Source organism: Dama dama, chromosome 15 (genome assembly GCF_033118175.1).
Source record: "Dama dama isolate Ldn47 chromosome 15, ASM3311817v1, whole genome shotgun sequence".
Lineage (NCBI taxonomy): Eukaryota > Metazoa > Chordata > Mammalia > Artiodactyla > Cervidae > Dama > Dama dama.
The window spans coordinates 66,255,746-66,276,644 of NC_083695.1; the positions used below are offsets into that span (position 1 = coordinate 66,255,746).

Sequence of the window (20,899 nt, forward strand, 5' to 3'; positions counted from 1 at the left end):
CCACACCACAGTTTTCTAAGTTTCCCTGCTTCTATCCCATAGGGTACAGGGCACTCACTTTTTGTCTGGTTCCTAGAGTGAGAAAAATCTCTTACCTAAAGAGTTGAGATTTGAGTGGTGGGTCTCTTGACTACTTTGCTCACAGAGATGAGAAACAGGAACCTTCGCTAAGAACCTGGATGCCTGGACTACACATTTTGAGTGGCCTCAAGGGTGTTACCTATAGAATACCTGACGTCCCAGTGCCCCAAGTTCACATGCCACTATGCTTTCAAATATCTGAACTACTTCCAGCCTTGATGGCAATTCCAAGAGAAGGAGAATTACCCCATGTTCTCTACTAATTGAAAAAGTTTGCCAGTATCTCCCTGCTCCTAAAGCCCCAGGCCAGAAGGCCCCACTGGTAGCCTGACTGGCACACTGCTTTGCTTTATATCCTTTTCCTGGTTGCTACCGACAGGAGCAGCTACAGGCTCCCAGAGCTTTCCATCCCTGCTCTGAACTAACATGGCTTCAGGCGACAGCAGGAATCAGCAGGCCAAGAACACAGAATCTGGCCCCAGAGGCTTATAAAACAGAGAAGGAGACACCAAAGAGCTGAAATCACTTCCTAGCATTTCCTTTCATCCTTTCCTGCAGAGCTTGCTGCAATTAAACGGCACCTTTCCTGTGAGACCCACATCCCAGAACCACGGAGGGCTCCTGCTCTTATTAGCAGTTACTGAGCAGGACAGTAGGGTGTGGGTCCTGAGCATGTACACAGCAGTCCCTGTCTGGCCGCCTACAGTCAGAGATGGTGCAGCATGTTCTCTCTAGAATCAGAGAGGAGTTAAATGAGCAGTAGCTCACGGGAAGAGGAACCTGCTTGGAGACGTGAGTGAAGGGCCCAAAGTCCCACAGTGAAGCAGTGGCAGGATTAGGGCTGGAATCCAGTTCTGTAGACTTTCAATCCCAAACTCTCTTCAATACAATATATGTATAATCATGTGAGTGTCTGTGGTTATATATGTATCTGTATGCATGGATGTGTGAAATTTTTATTTGTAGAAGGCTTCATTTCACCCATATGCTCTAACTTGATTCTCACAATAACCTCGTCTGACAGGTGAGCAAGCTGAGGTCACACAGGTAAATGGTAGCAGCTGTATTTATAGCCAGACTTCCTGGTTCCAACTCCCTCCTCTTCCAGTTGCATGACACTACTATTTAATTTCAGTTGATGTTACCAAATTCCTCTTCAGGACCTCTGTGTAATGAAATTCTCTTTTTCCTGTCCCTCTCTGACAATCTAATAAAGCCATTACATAGCTCCTCAACAATATGATGACAAGGTGAGGCACAAGACAGCATAACTGGGAATGCAGCATATCAGTAGCCACTGAGAGTCACTTCAGTCACTTTAAAGACAGAAGCAGGACAGAAGCCAGGATGTGGGCAGTTCAAACATCAGAGCTGTAATCCTGGAGGCAGGAATGTAGAGTTGGGCAAATAGGGTTAGAGGTTTGTGCCCTTGGGTGATGGAGAAACAAGCTCGTAAAAATGATGCCACTTGCCATCATTTCTTCATGTTTCATGGTTTTGTGTTTCTTTTTTAATCATAATCTTAACAAATGTCTTATCCACATATTATCTTAAAAGTCTAAGACGATACCACTTTTGAAGAACATCCTTAGAGCAGTTATTCTTCTCTTCATCCTCAACTGGCTAGAGGTCTGAGGTGAGGAAAAGGAAGGCAATGAGTATTTACTCAGCATTTACCATGTGTCACGAAATTTATATAGAAGACTTCACTTGCTCCTCTCCACAGAAAAAGTTTTACAGCTCAAGAAACTGAGGCTCACAGAGATCAAGTAACTTGCCTCAGGACATACAGCCAGCAAGTGGCAGAGCAGGGATTGACACCTTAGCCTGTTAGACTAAGGCCTTTGGTTAGTTTCTTCCATGCGGTACACGTGGTCTTCCGGACACGGGGCAGGCTCAGCTCCTAATCATCTTGGGTTCTAAAGGACCTTGAACTATCACAGTCACTGTTGTGGAGTCACCTGTCTGCGGATGTGACTTTGCAGGTCATGAGGCAGTGCAAGATTTAAGCACACAGGCCTCAGAAGATCAGACCAGGATGAGAATTTCAGAGCTGGAACGGACTTTACCATATATATAACTCTTGAATTTTGCAGATGAGAAAACTGAGGCCTAGGGATTAGGACTAAAGGATTTGCCCAGGTTATTAAGTGAACCAGAACAGCGTCTTCTGCCTAGAATGAAGACCAGAAACTCAGCACACCAGTTGTGAACCACTGGGAAATGGAGAGAGGGGATGAAATACTCGAGAGTTCTGCTGGGATAGGTTAGGCTTGAGAGTAATGAACATGCAGCCAGAGAAGAGAGCCAGTCTGTGAACCAAGACTGCAAATAACAAATGCAGGGTGGGCTAAGAGACTCAGTAAGTGACTTCCCAGATTGTGTTTTGCTCCCATCCCATACAGTTGGAAACCAAATGCACGCCACCAAGGTTGCAGTGAAATGGCGAACAATTACAGCGCAAATAGTTGTGGGCAGCTGTGGGAGTCCAAGCCACCTGCTCCAAGTTTACAGCTTTGTTAAACTTGGTAAACAGTAAAAGTGGAATGGGGAGCGCTCCCAGTCTGTACAGCACTCACGTCCGTCCTGGGAGGCCTCCCTCCAGGATGGGGTGGCCTAGAGCTGCTTTCTGTTGGTAGAGGCCAGAGTCTCTAGGTGAGACTGAAGGCAGTAGAGAGTGTCACAGAATCATATAATTACAGAGTTTGAAGAGACTACCGAGCTCCCAGAATAGATAAGGAAACAGTTCCAGAGAGGAGAAGTGCCCAAAGTTATAAAGTTGGGGCAGAACTGGCTTTTATTTTTTCTTACAGTATTTTATTTCTTTCTCCAGGTTTTTATTCACATTTATTTTTTATTAAATTAAAAATTAATCCAAATTAACCCCAAATAAATCTTTTAGTTAAATCCAAATTTTTAATTTATTAGAACTGACTCCTGATCTCTGAACTTCTGATTTTTGTCCAGTGCTCTATCCTTTAGAGGTGCTCTACTCCACAAGATTTGTAGATGTTGACTATTAGTTATAGTAGTACAGAATGCTACCCCTGGAAGGGACGTGGTTCTTAACTACCACTGTTTCTGGTTGTTACATGGCTGGGGGCACTATTAGCTTTTATTGGGTAGGGACCAAGCATTCTAAATAGCTTGCAATGTGATCATCTGGCATAATGCAGAGTCCTCTAGTCCAGATTCCAAGAATGCCCTTGTTGAGATATATTTAGTCCATCATTTGAGTTTATTGTTGGGGACCCCAAGCCTGGAGGGGCTGGGAAGGGCTTGTCCAGGGTGCTAAAGGGAGTAAGCAGTCCCTGAGTGAATTAGCAGCAACCTTGGTGCCCTCAGCAAAGTGGCCATCCAACTCCCTCCACACCCAGCTCCTACTGCACTCCCTCCTAAGCTGTTTCTGGGCTGGCACTTACTTGGACTTCAGGCCCTCCTGTCCATAGGGCTGCAGCAGATACTGATGCACGAGCTTGTCCCTGAGAGTCCCGGCCAGTTTGATTTTCTTTCTTGATCGGTGCAAGTTGATGATAAAAAGTGTAATGGACCCTCGAACATAGTTGTGGCTGATATCCAGAGAGAGAGAGGGAAAGATGAAAACAGTGGTCTGTTAGATGCTTCTAAATCATTTATGGGCTGCACAGAACAGGACTACCCCAGGAAAGGGCATTTACTTCATGATTCTTGGCCATCCTGGACTTTGAAAGACAGAAGGGCCTTGCTACTGTGGTTTCCTGCAAAGAAGATACCCACTTCCCACCATAGGCCTTTTGTTTTTGCTTAAATATATTACAATAATTCTAGAAAACAAAGTATCTTTTTCTGAATATGGAAGGCTGACTGGGAAAAAAAGGAAAAATATAGAGAAACACAGAGAAGAAAAAGAAAAGTCCCCCATAATCCAAGTGTTTTAAAATATGATAACATTTTGGTTGACAACCTTCCAGTATTTTTAGTTTAATAATTTGACAAATATTTACTGAGTTCTTTGACACATACATATATATTTCTCAGTTTTTACATAATTGGGATCACATTGTTAGCATTTTTTTTTTTTAGTTCATGAACATATTCAACATGCTGCCATGTTATTGTATTATATATTCTTCTACTTACAAAAGAATGCTAAGTTCTTCATTCGTAGAAATTTTTTTAACTAGCCTCCTCCTTTGGGGACATAGTTGTTTTTGATTTTTTTGCTATTATAAATTATGTGATGAAGAACTTTATTTACATAAACTTTTTGGACATTATGATTATTTCAGATAGATAAAGTACTGGAAGTTGCAAACACTAGGGCAAAGGGAATGCAGTGCATGATTCCTCATCAAATCTGCTGCTTCATTCTCAGTGTGGGCTCCTCCCTGTGGGAAGATTTTTTTGTCCCTGCTCTGTTGAGCCTTGAGTGATCACATGATTGGTGTTGGTCAATGCAACGTGGGTGGACATGTTAAAACCTCTGGGCAGAGGCTTTAGTAAGCAGTTCATATTTTGCCATGTCTCTTCCCTCTGCCAGAAGTCTGACAATGTTCTTGATTAAGGCTGCTCTATTGATCTGGAATGAGGATGATAATGGAGCAGAGCTACAGCTGAGCCGTGACAGATGAGTAGTGTGCAAGAGAAATACATTTTCTTAGTGAAAGCCATGGAGATTTGCAGGTCCTTTGTTATCACAGCATAACCTCACCTATCCTGACTAATACATTTTGACAATACTGATATTATCTAGAAAGCTTGCATCAATTTGCTCTGATCACCTATGCGTGAGAGCACCCATTTCCACATATTCCTAAGAACATCAGATATTAATAATAACCTTTTAAAAGGTTACAGTTTAAGGTTTAAAATATCACCTCTCAAACTCAAGAGGTGATAATGGGATTTCAATGTTGTATTAATTTGTATTTTTAAAAAATTCACACTGAGGCACAGTATTTTTCTTATTTGCCTCTTTGCCATTTCATTTCTTCCTTTGTGAACCGACTGTTCATGCCCTTTGCTTGTTTTTCTATTGATTTTTAAAAACTATTTATTTATTAAAGATAATGATCCTTTGTTTTCAGGTATATTGAAAAATTTCCCCCAGTTTTCTTTGACTAGTTCAGTTTGTTTACATTGCACCCTGATGTATAAAAATTAAAAACATTTAGGTAGTCAAATTTATTGACCTTTTTGATTTCTACTTTTGCTGTTTTATCTACTCCATGATTATAAAACTATTCACTGTTTCAGAATCCTTTTAAATCAGTACAGAAGCCTGAGGGAAATACATGCTTGTACACAACAGCCTTTAGCATTATCAACAAGACTGCAATGATTTTCTTCTCTCTTGTAGGAAAAAGGACTTTGTTTCTAAGGGGTCCCTTAGGTCCCCTTCTGGATGGGTTAATGAGAGAAAATAGAAAAAATGGCCTGGTCCTGCCTTCAAAGAAGGAGTTCCAAGAAACTCAAAGTCAACTGAGCCCAGAGGAAAATATCATTCTCTGTAGAAAGAGCACACCTCAGCCCCTGAGTCACTCATCTGTGCCTCTAAAGGTGCTAATTAAGAGTTGAGTGACCAACATCAGGTTAACACAATAACTTAGATTTAAAAAAATTCAGTTTTCAGGGCCCATTCCATTATTTAATCCATTTGTGATTGTGTCTGAGAATCGATATTTTTAAAAAAAATTCTCAGTATATTTGGCAGATGAGTTTGGTTTGGGAACCACTTGCCTAGAGTAATTACCAATGTATATCCTTTTGGCTGTGTGTCTGATGATTTTTCTTGCATCTGTAGGAGGGTACATTATTGCATTCAAGGCTTTTTGGATGCATGCACTGATATTCTGAAAAATTATTAAGTGATAAATTATTAAATGACCCTTCTATTTAGTCTTTTCTCCTCTGGTCCTTCTTCTCATGTGAGCCAACTTTTGGAGCCAAATGAATTCAATCAGAAGAAAATGCCAATTCATTTTGAGTGGACTTGTGTCATCAGAGACCTGAAGAAAGATGGTGCTAGACGATGTCAGCATTTACCATTATTGAAATTGAAAGTCGCATTGTATTCGACTCTTTGTGACCCCATGGACTACATAGTCCATGGAATTCTCCAGGCCAGAATACTGGAGTGGGTTGCCTTTCTCTTCTCCATGGGATCCTCCCAAACCAGGGATAGAACCCAGGTCTCCCACATTGCGGGCAGATTCTTTACCAGTTGAGCCGCGAGGGAAGCCCAAGAAGACTGGAGTGGGTAGCCTATCCCTTCTCCAGCAGATCTTCCCGACCCAGGAATTGGACCAGGGTCTCCTGCATTGCAGGTGCATTCTTTACCAACTGAGCTATCAGGAAAGCTGTTACCACCATCATTAAAAAAACACAAACTATTTTCATTGGTGGGCTTTAAGTTGTGTGCAAAACTGAGGAAGACACCATTAACTAGGCTTTAAAGTGTGAGCGAAAATAGGCATGTAAGGGTACCAATTTTCACAGACTGTGGTAAACTCTTCTGCTAACTATCATCAGACAACCTTCTCAAAGGCCAGCAGCCCAGGAGGAGAGAGCTGCATGCTTGCATTTATGAGTTTCTCCTCTGCAGGGTTAGGGCAGAATGAGCCCTTGGAGACCACAGAGGAGAAGGGCAGGATGTGGGGAAGTGTTGGTTAGGAGGGAGACCTGAAATCACAGCATTGCTTCAGGGAAAGCTATCTTTTCAAGCTGCTTGGCAGTGGTCTGATTTCCATTTCCATCGTTCCCTGGGGGAGACAAACCAGCACTGAAAGCCAGCTCAGATACCAACTCGCAGAGGCTCCCATAGGGTTCACGGAGCCTCCTCAGGGAGGACCTGACACTGAAGACCTCCCTCAGTCATTCCTTTTTGCTGCTTGGCTGGTGGGCAAGGACATTAAGCAGAGGCCTTTTGGCTGTGAAGACACATTCTTGGCTGGGGAATGCAGCACCAACCTGAAAGTACTATGTTGAGAATCCAGATTCCTGAAGAATCTCCATTCTCTGCCGACAGAAAAATAATCTTGGAGGAGTATCTGCTCGCTAAGAAAATGGGGTCTTATTGAAGGTGTGGCCTGGAGGCAATTGCTGACCTTCTAATGTCGTCAAGTCCAGGTGGCTTTTGGTTCTCCTCGTTAATGCCCCTTTCTATCTGGTAGAACATCTCTTGCTCCATGTCTCACTCACAGTGAGACTTTTTCACTAGCAGAAAAGGCCTGTATCTGGAGTTCATCTTTCCGGCTGTTCTTTTGCGGCCTGACATCTCCGTGTTGCCATGGGAGGAGGAGGAAGTGAGTCAGGATGGGGGCTGGAATTGGAATATCATGGATGTAAGAGGTGAGGGGTGTCATATTGGGAGGTGCCTCTTGACTTATAGATGAAAAACAGTCCCTGTTCTAGAAATATTTCCAGTGAAGCTGGGAGACTAGGAAAGGGAAGGGAGGATGATGCTTTGAAATCCATGTCCATTTCCAGTGAAAGTCTACGTATTTGAAAACTGGATTGGTCCATTTTCTCCAAATCTAATTCAAAGTTTTTGGGTTCGGTAACAGTCAGGCCATGTTTTGCCAAACATCTTTTTCCCAATTTCAAAGCCCCTGTGTATTTTAAGGGAAATTTAATCCACATGTTTCTGATTCATTTACACTTAACTCATCAAAATATTGTTTTGTAAGAGCCATTTGATGTCCAAGAAGCCTCAGGAACCTTTTTATGAGTCTTTAAAAAAACTTCTTCTGAAAAACAGGAAGTCGTGCTTTGCCAACAATAAACAAACTTGAACCCCAAAAGACTCAATTTTTCTTCAGGATCCACCAGGCTCCAATTGGTTCTAAACTTGGCTAAGGATCTCAGCTCCTCCCCAGATACATACATTGTGTTAGCAGAATGGTTTATAAAAAGACTGTTTCCTAGTCAAAATCTGTTTGTTCTCTGAATAAGAAGCCTTAGGGTGAGAACTGCTGTGCTGCCAGGTCCTAATTTGTTGGCTCTATAACAGAAAGCAGAAAAGCACCTGCTAGTGTTGGTATGAGTATCTGACTTAGTTATCCTAAATCAGTCATAAAAGACAATGCTCTACTAGGTCAGAAACGACCCACAATGTAAGAGATGCCGTGAGAAGCAGTGAGGTATTCAAGTAGAGGTTCATGACTGTCAGGGAGACTATAAAGGGAATTTCTATGTTATATAGGACAACAGGCCAAAGATCTCTAAAGGTTCTTTCCAAATGTAAAATTCTTTATATTATTAGTGTTGCTATTTGTACATACATGTGATACTGTAGAACCTTTGGAATTTAATACGATTACACTAATGCAAATAATTGGCAAGAGGCTTGGCACATAGCAAGTGTTCAACATACACTTGAGTGCAGGACCTATTTTAAAAGACCTTTTTTGGGGTATTCTATCAATAAACTTATACTTTCTCATCAATTCCCTGTTTTGACCAAGGATATGTATTTTTGGAGTACTGGTCAAGACTGAACAGCATGAAGCTAACATGCCCACTCTGGGACGTTTTTGTGACCTTGGTCTCTTTGGCTACAAATAAACCAAGTGGATCAGGAGTGCTTCCTGATAATGTTGTGGCAGGCGAGGGGGCTCAGACAGGGAATGTGTCTTCCTACAGAGAAAGTGCAGAGACACTTCTCTCTTTTTGCTCATCTATCTAAGGCACTGGACATCCACTGACATGGAGGAGATCTGTAAATTCAGCCAGCTCATTCTCAGCTAGCTCAGTGTATCTACTGGGGGCTTTCTTCTCTAGTAAGAACAAAAAGACCTTCATCCCAGTAATCTAAGGTCATCAGTGACATAGATTAGTAAAGTTGTTTCTTTCTTTCTTTCTTTTTTTTTAATAGGGAGGAGGGATGGAGCTGGCAGAAGCACTGTTTCCCCAGAGAGGTTCTGGAATGACTTCCCATAGGAAGTACAGGAGATCTGGTGATGGAGAGAGAATATTGAATACAATGAATGATTTTATGCTGGTGAATGCACTCCACCATATCCCTTTCTTCTGGCCAATGTGGTGACAGCAAAGGGGAAGAGAGCTAGAAGTATAAAGCATCAGTGATGCCCTGATGCCCTGTTTCTGCATTCATTCATAAAACATTCACTGACACCTTCTTCAGGCCAGTCACTCTGTGGGACACCAATAATACAAAAATGCATGAGGCACTGGCCCTGAGTGCCTGGTATATTCAGAACATCAGTGACAACTTCCTACAAGAATGTCAAAGAGAATCAGGATGAACACTGGGATGAAACCAAGTGAGGAGACCTCTCTGAGGACCCCCCCAGATTCTGCTAAGCCCATGGATTGGCTACTGACATTTTCTCCTGGTCCGCAGAGCCATAGTATAAAGGGCACAGACTGATGTGCTTCCCCAAAGAGACAAAAGGTGCCAAGAGAACTTTTCCTCTCTTAAAGCTGGGAGTCCACACGTTTTGGGTGGTTACCTCAAGGCCAGGGTGGAGACAAGGAACACAATGTTTCCTTGTACGTTGATCAGATAACTCCAACCAAGGCCATAAAGCAGTCACTCTCTGTCAGCTATTGGATTGAGCTTCCTGTTGAGCAAAAGGGACCATTGAAAGCCTCTGGCCTCTGCCCAATCCAGCCTCCTCTCATCCACAATAGGCACTTGTATCTATAGACAAGACAACTGGCCCCTGGCCCCCTTGTGCTCAGAGTGATTCTTTGAAAAATCTTATCATGATAAATTAATTGGCATGGCTCCTCTGTCATCAGGGAGGGGAAGGGGCATCTGTTGTAACCTGACCACTGGAACTCTTTGTGCTCTCCACTGCCAGTGATCGGCCCTGATAGGCTCACTGGAATGAAGGTCTGGCTGGAAGCACTTGCTTCCTTCTTCCTCACTCCCACTCCACACAAGGTCTCTCTGCCTTAAGAGAAAGGGTTCTTATTTTCAGGGCTGCCTACTCTGCTCCTTAAATTGGAAGCAATGTAAGAAAGCCATATTTGGTCAGGTGGGTTTTGCTTTAGGCTCTGTTTTAAGTTTTTACCTTATGATCCTCATGTTTTAAAATCTTTTATCTGCTAAACTTTATGTACTAATTATGTTTCCTACTTCTTAAAAGACAACCCCGATAACCTCAGCTTCAGATGAAAAAGAGAATAACCATCCCCGTTACTGTGCTGACTGTTCAAGGTTTGGCCCCCTTAAAAAAGGAAGCCCAGATTTTATTTAACCATCTAGCCTTTAAAATAGCTGAAACAGTTTTCAAAATACTGAAATGGCTGTAAAGCTGACATGGCACATAGCTTTGGGCACTCCCAGCTTGGGATGCACTGGTACATGGTTAGGTTTCTAGTGGTATAGCTCTCCAACATGCATCTTAGAAACGTAGGCTTATTTCTTCCAGCTCTGCTGGTATATCTTAGGAACAGGTTTTATATCTCTAGTTTTGGTTAAGGCATAGACACACAAATAAGCCTCCTGGGCATTACATCAACTGGCTGAGAGAAAATGCTCAATAAAAATTTGTTGGATGAAGAAGTAAATAAACAAATGGCATGTATCTTTATGAACATTTTATGAATAATTCCTCTAAGTGTGAGAAAGGGGTTTTACTTGGAGAAAAAACTGTTTATCAGAAATCATTTGAAACTTGCAAAGAATGGGTCTAGTGAATCCAGAAGCGGTTTTCAGTGTCCTGAAGGGGTCCAGTGTAGCATGAAGTTCTCAAACGGCCTAAAAATTCTCAGGGGTGGTTTCTGTGCCATCTCTCTGAACACTTACTTGTGGTGGTTAGTGCAGTGAGCATAAATCCTTAGTTTGTCCCGGATCACTCGGCCTGGCCGGGGCTTTCGCTGGAGCCCAGCCACATGCACGGCCAGGACTTTGGGGCCGATGAGGCGCTTGTAAAGGAGAGAGAGCCAATAGTCCTGAAGGGAACAGAGAAACAGAGTCAGAGAGCGACATATACTCAGGTGTTCTGAGTAAACATACAAACACAAAGGCCAGAAAGCACTTCATACCAGGAGTTTAGGGAGTCGGGACAGGAAGACTCTAACCCTGTAAGCAAGGTCACCACAGCAAAGCACTCACCTTCAGCTCGTATGAGATGGGCACTGTCTAAAGAGGCCTTTGGAACTGACCAAATGAGGGAATGTCCATGGGGAGAACCCAGAGTGGCACACAAAGCGAATGAATCAGTTTTCCACATATAAAAGAATAATCAGCTAGGGCCTTGCATTTTCAACTTTCTTTTCCTACGACTTTTACTTTGGGCACAGATGGTAAAGAATCTGCCTGCCATGAAGGAGACCTGGGTTTGATCCCTGGATGGGGAAGATTCCCTAGAGAAGGTAATGGCAACCCACTCCAGTATTCCTGCCTAGAGAAAGAATCCCATGGACAGAGGAGCCTGGTGGGCTACAGTCCATGGGGTCACAAAGAGTCAGACAAGACTACTGAGCAACTAACACAAACATTACTTTCCTACTGGTTTATGACTTCTGTTTAATTTTAGAATGTAAGGTTTCCAATCTTTTAGGATTGTCACTAATCTGAGAATCCAAAATGTCATCTCTCAAATACTGTCACTAAAGACTGTTTCTGTGGTGGGAGGAGGATGAAGCTCCTTCAGACAGGAGATCAGAGTCCTGAAGTGAAATGAAGTGAAAGTCACTCAGTCATGTCTGACTCTTTGCGATCCCATGGACTATACAGTCCATGGAATTCTCCAGGCCAGAATACTGGAGTGGGTAGCCTTTCCCTTCTCCAGGGGATCTTCCAGGGATCAAACCCAGGTCTCCCACATTGCAGGTGGATTCTTTACCAGCTAAGCCACAACGGAAGCCCAAGAATACTGGAGTGGGGAGCCTATCCCTTCTCCAGCAGATCTTCCTGACCCAGGAATTGAACCGGGGTCTCCTGCATTGCAGGTGGATTCTTTACCAACTGAGCTATCAGGGAAGCCCAGAGTCCTAATTCCAGAGTCAGAAATGCAAACAGAAGAAAGCAAACCATGGCGCTAATTCTTGGTCATCCTCAATAAATCTAAACTAAAAAGTTTAGTTCTTTTAACCACTCCAGGGTCCATTTGTAATTGATTAATAAATACTAAATCTGTAATTCACACATGTATTTGAACTTACAGAAGTCTATTTACTGCCACCTTAATTTCTACTATTGCTATTATCATGTTTTATTTTTATATTTGACACACAACATATTTTGTATTTGTTTTGTATTTGCTTTTAAATCTTACTATGGGGTAATGACTTAAGTGTTTATAACTCATCATATAAACAGGGCCTCCTAGTTTGTTTAGGAGCTTCCTCCCTCCCCGCCAGTTCTGGAATTCAGTGGACATCCTATTGAGTACAGGCATGCTATTCAAGATCTTAAAGACGTCAACTTTGCTTTCTGAGCCTTCATCTTTTCAGGCAGAAGCCTCTTAATAATCTCCCCCCTCCCCACTTTTGTATTCATTTATAACATCAGGTGCTTAAAAAGTTCTGGTGAACTGCATAAATCCGAACAAAGTCTCAAAGCGCCTTTGTCACCAGAATAGCTCCAGATCTTCCCTGAGCACTAAGCCCTGCCCAAGTATTTACCTTATTTAACTTTAAGTACCCTTAGGATGGCAGTTAGATATGGTTTCCTTATATTTAAAATGGCAAATCTGTCATCATTGTCAATCATGCAGATGAAAAGAAAAACTCATTGGTTCAATTTGCTCTTACTTGACTGTAATTTGGTTTGAAGTAATCTTTGTGAAGTTATTATCACAGTCACAATATTCCAATGGGATGTCTATGTTTTTCTCATTGATTCGTAACATGACTTTTAATATTAGTGGAAGAATCCTTTGGAATATTTATAAAACAAATATTCTGTACAAGTTTGTAGTTTGCTTTTTATCACTTTTTATGATGTTTTTGACATGGAGAATTTTTAAAAAATTTTATAGAAAAACATATCAATCCTTTTCTTTTGATTTTTTCCTTTTCTTTTATTCTTAGAAAGTCCTTCCTCACACAAGGATCAGATCAATCTTCACTGACACTTTTTCTAGTTCTTTTTATATTACCATTTAAAAATTTAACATTTTAACTCACTGAAAAATATTTTGGTGCATGGTAATAACTCTATTATCGACTAAATAATTTACTAGTTGTTGTAGCATCATATAGTAAATAATTTATCCCTAAACTCACCTTTATCACAAACTAAATTTTATATACATGAAATATGTATGTATATTATACATACTATACATACATAATATACATTACCATATTTGTTATTATATAATATGCCATATATACTATATTTTAATGTATATTATAAATACATTATGCTATATAGTATTATACAATATACTATATAGTGTAATGATTATTACACTGTTATAATATTGCATATCATAATATATAGTATATACAGATATATATACTGATATATGATACACATACTAATATAAAATATAGTATACATTATGATGTATAATATAAATGATACATATATAATAATATGTGTATTATATAACACATGTATAAAATTGCATGTTATATATAATACATATATAAATATATATAAGGACTTCCTATGTCTCAGTGGTAAAGAATCCACCTGCCAATGCAGGAGATGCAGGAGATGCGGCTTGATCCCTGGGTTGGGAAGATCCCTTAGGGGAGGAAATGGCAATTGACTTCAGTATTCTTGCCTGGAAAATCCCATGGGCAGAGGAGCCTGACTGGCTATAGTCCATGGGGTTGCAAAGAGTCAAACACAATTGAGTGACTGAGCACACACACACAAATATATATATAAATATATGCAGATATAATATATTTTATGATATGTATATCATGATACATATACTGATGAGAACTATTATATATACTATATAATAAATCCATATTACATGGATTTTTCTATTTTTTTCTTCCACTGAAATCTCCATTTAAAAAATATCAGTTTCACATCATTTTCATAATAATTAGTATTTTAATATGCAGATTCAAGTTTATTGCATTATAATTTTTCCTTTCCTTTCAAACATTCCTTAAGTAAATTCTGAAAGTTTTTTGTTTGTAGTGGTTGCTGTTGTAGAGAAGTTTGAAGTGAACACAAATTTTATTCTATATTTGGTTAGCTTCCTTGTTTTCTATCTCTTGTGTCTTGTCAGGATGCTTATAGGAGTCATGTTTTATTTTTGACATTGGAACTTTTACCAGGAATGTGTCAATGTGAGTTTCTGCATTAATTTGCCTGTATTTGGGAACTACTTTTAATCAGAAAGTCAAGACCTTTCTTCAATCTGTGAGAATTTTCTTTAAATATAGCTTCAACTTGTTATGTATGCTTTCCATATACAAGAGCATATATGTAACTTAATGACAATTCTGAAGCATATGAGAACCCATCACCCTTCTTAAAGGCTATCAGAATACCCACACTCTTGCATCTAGTTATGTGAGTCTTCTTTTTTTCATTTTTGTTTTTCACTGTCTTGCTTCATAGTTTAATCTCTGTATGCACCTAAGCAACATATTATTTAATTTGTTAGTTTTATAAAAATGGTATAAAATGATATGTGATTTTCTGTGACTTACTTTTGTGACGTAACATTAGGCCCTGATGATTTGTTTAGGTAGTACAAATACTTAGAGTTTGTGCACGCTAAGTAGTTTCAGTTGTGTCCAACTCTTTGTGACCCTGTGGACAATATCCCAACAGGCTCCTCTGTCCATGGGATTCTCCAGGCAAGAATACTGGAGTGGGTTGCCATGCCCTCCTCCAGGGGATCTTCCCCACGCAGGGATCAACCTTGTGTTTCTTATGACTCCTGCATTGGTAGGCAGTCTTCACCACTAGCGTCACCTGGGAAGCCCGCTTAGTATTCCTTTTCAATATTGTATGATACTCCACTGTGTAAAATACTACAGTTTATTTACCCATTCTTCTGATAGATATTTGAGTTGTGTTCTGCTTTTTCTATTTGAACATTCTTGTTCCTGTTTCCAAAGACCCAGGTGGAGAAATCTGGAGAAGCTTTACTTCTCCAACTGTGATTGTAAACCAGCAGCAGCCTCATCAGCTGGGTGCTTCTTAGAAATAAAATTCATGGACTTTATCATGGGTATACCAAATCAGAATGTCCAGGGGTGAGGCCCCCAAATTGTGTAGCTTTCTAGGTGATTCAGATGCTTGATAAGGTTAGAGAAGCACTGTTCTACAGTATAAACCTAAGAGAGGAGTTGCTGGGTTACATGCAGGTATACAAATATTCAGGCTTACAGGATAATGCCAAGTTATTTTCCAAAGTGATTCCAATTATTCCAACTTACACGTCCTCCAGCAGTGTCTGTGTGAGTTCCCTGTGATCCACAGCTTTGCTAACACCTGTTATTTTCAGACCTTTAATTTTTACCTATCTAGTGGGCAAAAAATATCCATTTCTTTTTGTATGTTGTTTAAGAAATTCTTATTCATGTCTAGTTCATAAAGATATTTTACGTTTTCTTTTAAAACTTTCAGAGTTTTTTCTTTCATAGTTAAGTCCTTAATCAGTGTAGAACATAGATTCCCCATAGGGGAATCTAGGATTTGGGCTGGTAAGTCAGTTGACAGTAGGTTAAAAGCCAAAGTGAACATCAAATTTGCACCTTTACTTAGCTCTCTGCACTGTTTGCAGACTCCTTTCTCACCCTTATTCTACTCTCAGTTCCCTATCTATCCAACCTTTTTTTAAAAAAACTTCACTTTCTCTCTCTCACTGTCCTTATTTCTCCCTCATGTAAACCAGCAGAATCAAATTATATTTCCTTCCTTCCTCCCTTTCTCATTTCTTTTATTTTGCTACAAATATGTGTCATTTATATAATGACAAATAAAATTAAACAAATGGAATAATTTCTGAATATCTCTTAAGGAAATGACATGAAAAGTGAAAAAAAAATCTTTATGCATAGGGCAGGTAAGAAAAAAATAAAGAATGCACATATATATATATATCTAATAACAAAAACAACAAAAAGACATTGCATGAAAGATAGAATATGAAGAGAGCTTTTCAAACAATAAGAATCATAAAGAAGGAAAGCAAATATATTAGATTTTCATGTCAACAACAACAACAAAAAAATCCAAAGCAAGGACTGCATTGCAATTTTCAAGGGACAAAGAGAGACTGAACAGACACTCTTTAAGTGTATCAGACATGAGGAGAGGTTGAAGAAAAATAGTGTCCATTTATTAGTTTGAGAGGGAAAACAAATAACAGATGACACTAGAACGACAGAGGTTTTAAATCTTCTCTTTTTCTTCAGTATTTGTCAAAAAGTCAATTGTGGTCTGAAAGCTAGAAAATGCAGTATATAGAGTAAGTTGAACCAAAATAAATGGGAAAAGAGAAAGAAACTGACGGAAGCTTTCAGAATTTACTGGATTAATCACTGAACCACGTGTTCCTCAAGGTCTAAGACTACTTACCCATTCCTAAAGCCCATGCCTAGTAGAATGCCTGACTTACAGGAAGTGCTAGAATTCAGTTATGGACTGGGTACTGTGTTTAAGGCTCCGTACTAGGCAGTAGGAATATAGTGGTGAATAAGACAAATTCAGTTCCTGCCAACATGAAGTTTATAATCTTAGCAAGAAAAATAGTCCTTAAGCCAGTGAGTTAGGTGATGAATTTTGTTAGAGCTAATGGTAATGAGAAATCTATGAGACCATATCCTATCATAGAAGATGTGGCCCAGTGTGGGGTAGAGGGGTATGGCCAGGGAAGAAGTTTTGTTGTCAGAACCAGCCTGGACCTCAACCTGGGGTCTGGCTTCCTGGGAGCAGACTGGAGCTTTGGAGTGTGCATCACTATGCTGGAAAGGTGGCAAGGGGCAGCTGCTGATGGAGATGTGATCAGGGTTTGGGCTTGTAGCCTGGGTTGTCTACACTGCATGACCATAAGACCATAACACCCTTAGTGACTAGAAATTAGACTAGTCACTAGAAATTCTATTTTAGAAGAATATTTAACAATGTCAAAAGATGTTCATTATAGTATGCAGGAAAAGGACAGACTCTAAAATAGAGTGATTCTATTTTTGAGGGGTAAAAAAGTATCTCTGCAATTAAACTTGAAGGATATACACTCGAATGAAAACAGTTTATCTCTGAGTAGTTCTCCTTTCCTTCTTCCATTTTCTTGAAAGGCCTATCCTCCCGCACCTCTGGGTCTTCAGAAATGCCATTCCCTTTGTCTAGAGTACTTCTTTCCCCCATGCCCTACCTAGCTGACTCCTCATTTTTTGGGTTTCTGCCTAAGTGGAATTTCCTCTAGTGGCCTCTCTGAAGCCAATGTCCAGGTTTGGGCCTTTCTTGTATGTGATCCTGGGAAACCAGAGGTTTCCCCTCCCATAGCGATTTTCATAGTGCTTGTTGATTGCCCATTTTCTAGTGTATTCTCCACTAGACCCTTCAGTGACACCAGGGTTCATATTTGTTTTAACAATGTCAACGAACATTTCTTGAGTGATTAATATGTGCTTCACATGTATTATCTCATTAATTTCACCAGTAAATCCTGAGGAAGCACTGTTATTTTTCTTTTTACAGGTGAGGATACTGAGGCTTAGACATAGATATAAAGGAAGGTACTGAGGTGGCAGAATTATAGCTCTAGCCTCAGTTTGTTGAATAAATACTTGTTGGATTAATGGATGAAAATACTAAAATTACATAGATAAATTTCACCACTGCAGTTCTCTGAATCTATGATTAAAAGTGTTGCTAGAATTAAACATACTGGCCTGATCCAATGGGTGAGATGTCAGTATGCAGCCAAACATCTTGTCTCACTGATTAGTGAATTCAGTCTGCTGCTGCTGCAGCTTAGTCACTTCAGTCATGTCCAACTCTGTGCGACCCCATAGACGGCAGCCCACTAGGCTCCCTGTCCCTGAGATTCTCCAGGCAAGAACACTGGAGTGGGTTGCCATTTCCTTCTCCAATGCACAAAAGTGAAAAGTGAAAGTGAAGTCGCTCAGTTATGTCCGACTCTTAGCGGCACTATGGACTGCAGCCCACCAGGCTCCTCCGTCCATGGGATTTTCCAGGCAAGAGTATGAAGTGAGGTACCATTGCCTTCTCCGGAATTCAGTCTGAAGCTCCCTTAAAAATTCAGAGCATGTGTTTGTTAGCCATCTGTATGTCTTCTTTGGAGAAATGTCTGTTTAGATCTTTGGCCCATTTTTTGATTGGGTCATTTATTTTTCTGGAATTGAGCTGCAGGAGTTGCTTGTATATTTTTGAGATTAATCCTTTGTCTGTTGCTTCATTTGCTATTATTTTCTTCCATTCTGAAGGCTGTCTTTTCACCTTGCTTATAGTTTCCTTTGTTGTGCAAAAGCTTTTAAGTTTCATTAGGTCCAAGTTGTTTATTTTTGCTTTTATTTCCAATATTCTGGGAGGTGGGTCATAGAGGATCCTGCTGTGATTCATGTCGGAGAGGGTTTTGCCTATGTTCTCCTCTAGGAGTTTTACAGTTTCCGGTCTTAGATTTAGATCTTTAATCCATTTTGAGTTTATTTTTGTGTATGGTGTTAGAAAGTGTTCTAGTTTCATTCTTTTACAAGTGGTTGACCGGTTTTCCCAGCACCACTTGTTAAAGAGGTTGTCTTTTTTCCATTGTATATTCTTGCCTCCTTTGTCGAAGATAAGGTGTCTATAGGTACATGGATTTATCTCTGGGCTTTCTATTTTGTTCCAGTGATCTATATTTCTGTCTTTGTGCCAGTACCATACTGTCTTGATGACTCCAAAGAAGACATACAGATGGCTGACAAACACATGAAAAGATGCTCAACATCACTCATTATCAGAGAAATGCAAATCAAAACCTCAATGAGGTACCATTACACGCCAGTCAGAATGGCTGCTATCCAAAAGTCTACAAGCAATAAATGCTGGAGAGGGTGTGGAGAAAAGGGAACCCTCTTACACTGTTGGTGGGAATGCAAACTAGTACAGCCACTATGGAGAACAGTGTGGAGATTCCTTAAAAAACTGGAAATAGAACTGCCATATGACTCAGCAATCCCACTCCTGGGCATACACACCGAGGAAACCAGATCTGAAAGAGACACGTGCACCCCAATGTTCATCACAGCACTGTTTATAATAGCCAGGACATGGAAGCAACCTAGATTCCCATCAGCAGACGAATGGATAAGGAAGCTGTGGTACATATACACCATGGAACATTACTCAGCCATTAAAAAGAATTCATTTGAATCAGTTCTAATGAGATGGATGAACCTGGAGCCCATTATACAGAGTGAAGTAAGCCAGAAAGATAAAGACCAATACAGTATACTAATGCATATATATGGAATTTAAAAAGATGGTAATGATAACCCTATATGCAAAACAGAAAAAGAGACACAGATGTACAGAACAGACTTTGGGACTCTGTGGGAGAAGGCGAGGGTGGGATGTTCTGAGAGAATAGCATTGAAACAAGTATACTATCAAGGGTGAAACAGAATACCAGCCCAGGTTGGATGCATGAGACAAGTGCTCAGGGCTGGTGCACTGGGAAGACCCAGAGGGATGGGATGGAGAGGGAGGCGGAAAAGAGTTGGACACGACTTTGCAACTAAATAATGGTATGTATTGTATTTGAATATATTTTAGAAAGGATGAGTGATAGGAAAAGTAAGGCCCAAGGTAGACAAGATATAATTCAAGCAACTAGCCAATCAAAAGAGAACAGAGGATTAAGTATATATGGGAGAAAAATACAGGAACAAGATAGAAAGAAAAAGTGGGCAGAAAAAAGATAAAGGTTAAAAGTGAATAGTGCCACTTTTAAGAAAAAGTTGGGGGCCAGTTACTTGTGTGAACCAAACTCTTGGAGAATCAGGCCAGGGACAAGTTTTCACTAGAAATGAATAAATAGGTAGTAGATGTTTTTGGTCTATATATCATCATTATCATCAGTCACTAGAAATGGAGGAGAAGGGGGAGACAGAGGATGAGATGACTGGATCATCTACTCAATGGACATTAGTTTAAACAAACTCCAGGAGATAGTGAAGGACAGGGAAGCCTGATGTGATGCAGTCCATGAGGCTGCTGCAGTCCATGGGGTCACAAAGAGTTGGACATGACTGAGCGACTGAACAACAATAGAAATGAATAAACAGGTAGTAGATTTTTTTGGCCTAGATATCATCATCATCATCATTCTACATTTGCTGAGCACCTGTGATACACTGGACAAACAGAAATAACTAGGACACAGTTTCACACCTTGAAGAGCTCAAGAATTTAACTTGGCGAAAGCCAGTAATGTCTTTAAGTAAACCCTGAGGTCCCATCTCTCTAACTGACTTATCCTTTGGGTGTTGGTAGACAGAGGGTACAGGTGTGTGACCTTGAGCAGATCTCTTCTTTTATACCAAACCTTTTTTGTCCCCAAAGTATTTGAACAAATCAGGGAAGTTAAGTGCATGTGAGGTGCTTAGAGAAGAGGCTTCATAATAACAGGCTGCCTTCTGGAGAGGCTACAGAAGACAGAGATTCCCGGAAGTGTCTAGAGAGGAGCTGGTTCACTCCTTTGTTCTGAGCAGCAGAATGCTAGCACCTTTTTGAATACGAAAGAGTTGAGTTAAGCCCGTGAAGTCAGCCACAGACTTAACTGCAGCTCCAACAGGCCAAAGTCAGGGTCGACCAATCCCAGAGGAGATATTTTCTTGACAAATCTGATGAGCTCAGGGGATTCAGAACCCCAAAGTGAAGGTGATCTCCTCCCAGACAGCTCTAGGAAAGCCCGTGGAACATTCCGTT

The 20,899-nt window shown here is 40.4% G+C and overlaps 1 protein-coding gene across 3 annotated transcripts in view; it reads right to left on the reverse strand.

The window, feature by feature from the left end:
- The window catches only part of HPSE2 (heparanase 2 (inactive)), a 676,642-nt gene that overhangs the window by 18,488 nt on the left and 637,255 nt on the right, over positions 1–20,899 (reverse strand). For all 3 annotated transcript variants that reach the window (XR_009696126.1, XM_061162357.1, XM_061162356.1), the window contains exons 10-11: positions 10,838–10,983; positions 3,504–3,650 (exon numbers count right to left, since the gene is read on the reverse strand). Coding sequence is in view for 2 of the 3 variants with exons in the window: in XM_061162357.1 (XP_061018340.1) it covers positions 3,504–3,650; positions 10,838–10,983 (293 nt within the window). In the remaining variant the exon portion in view is untranslated. The remainder of the gene's footprint in view (positions 1–3,503; positions 3,651–10,837; positions 10,984–20,899) is intronic.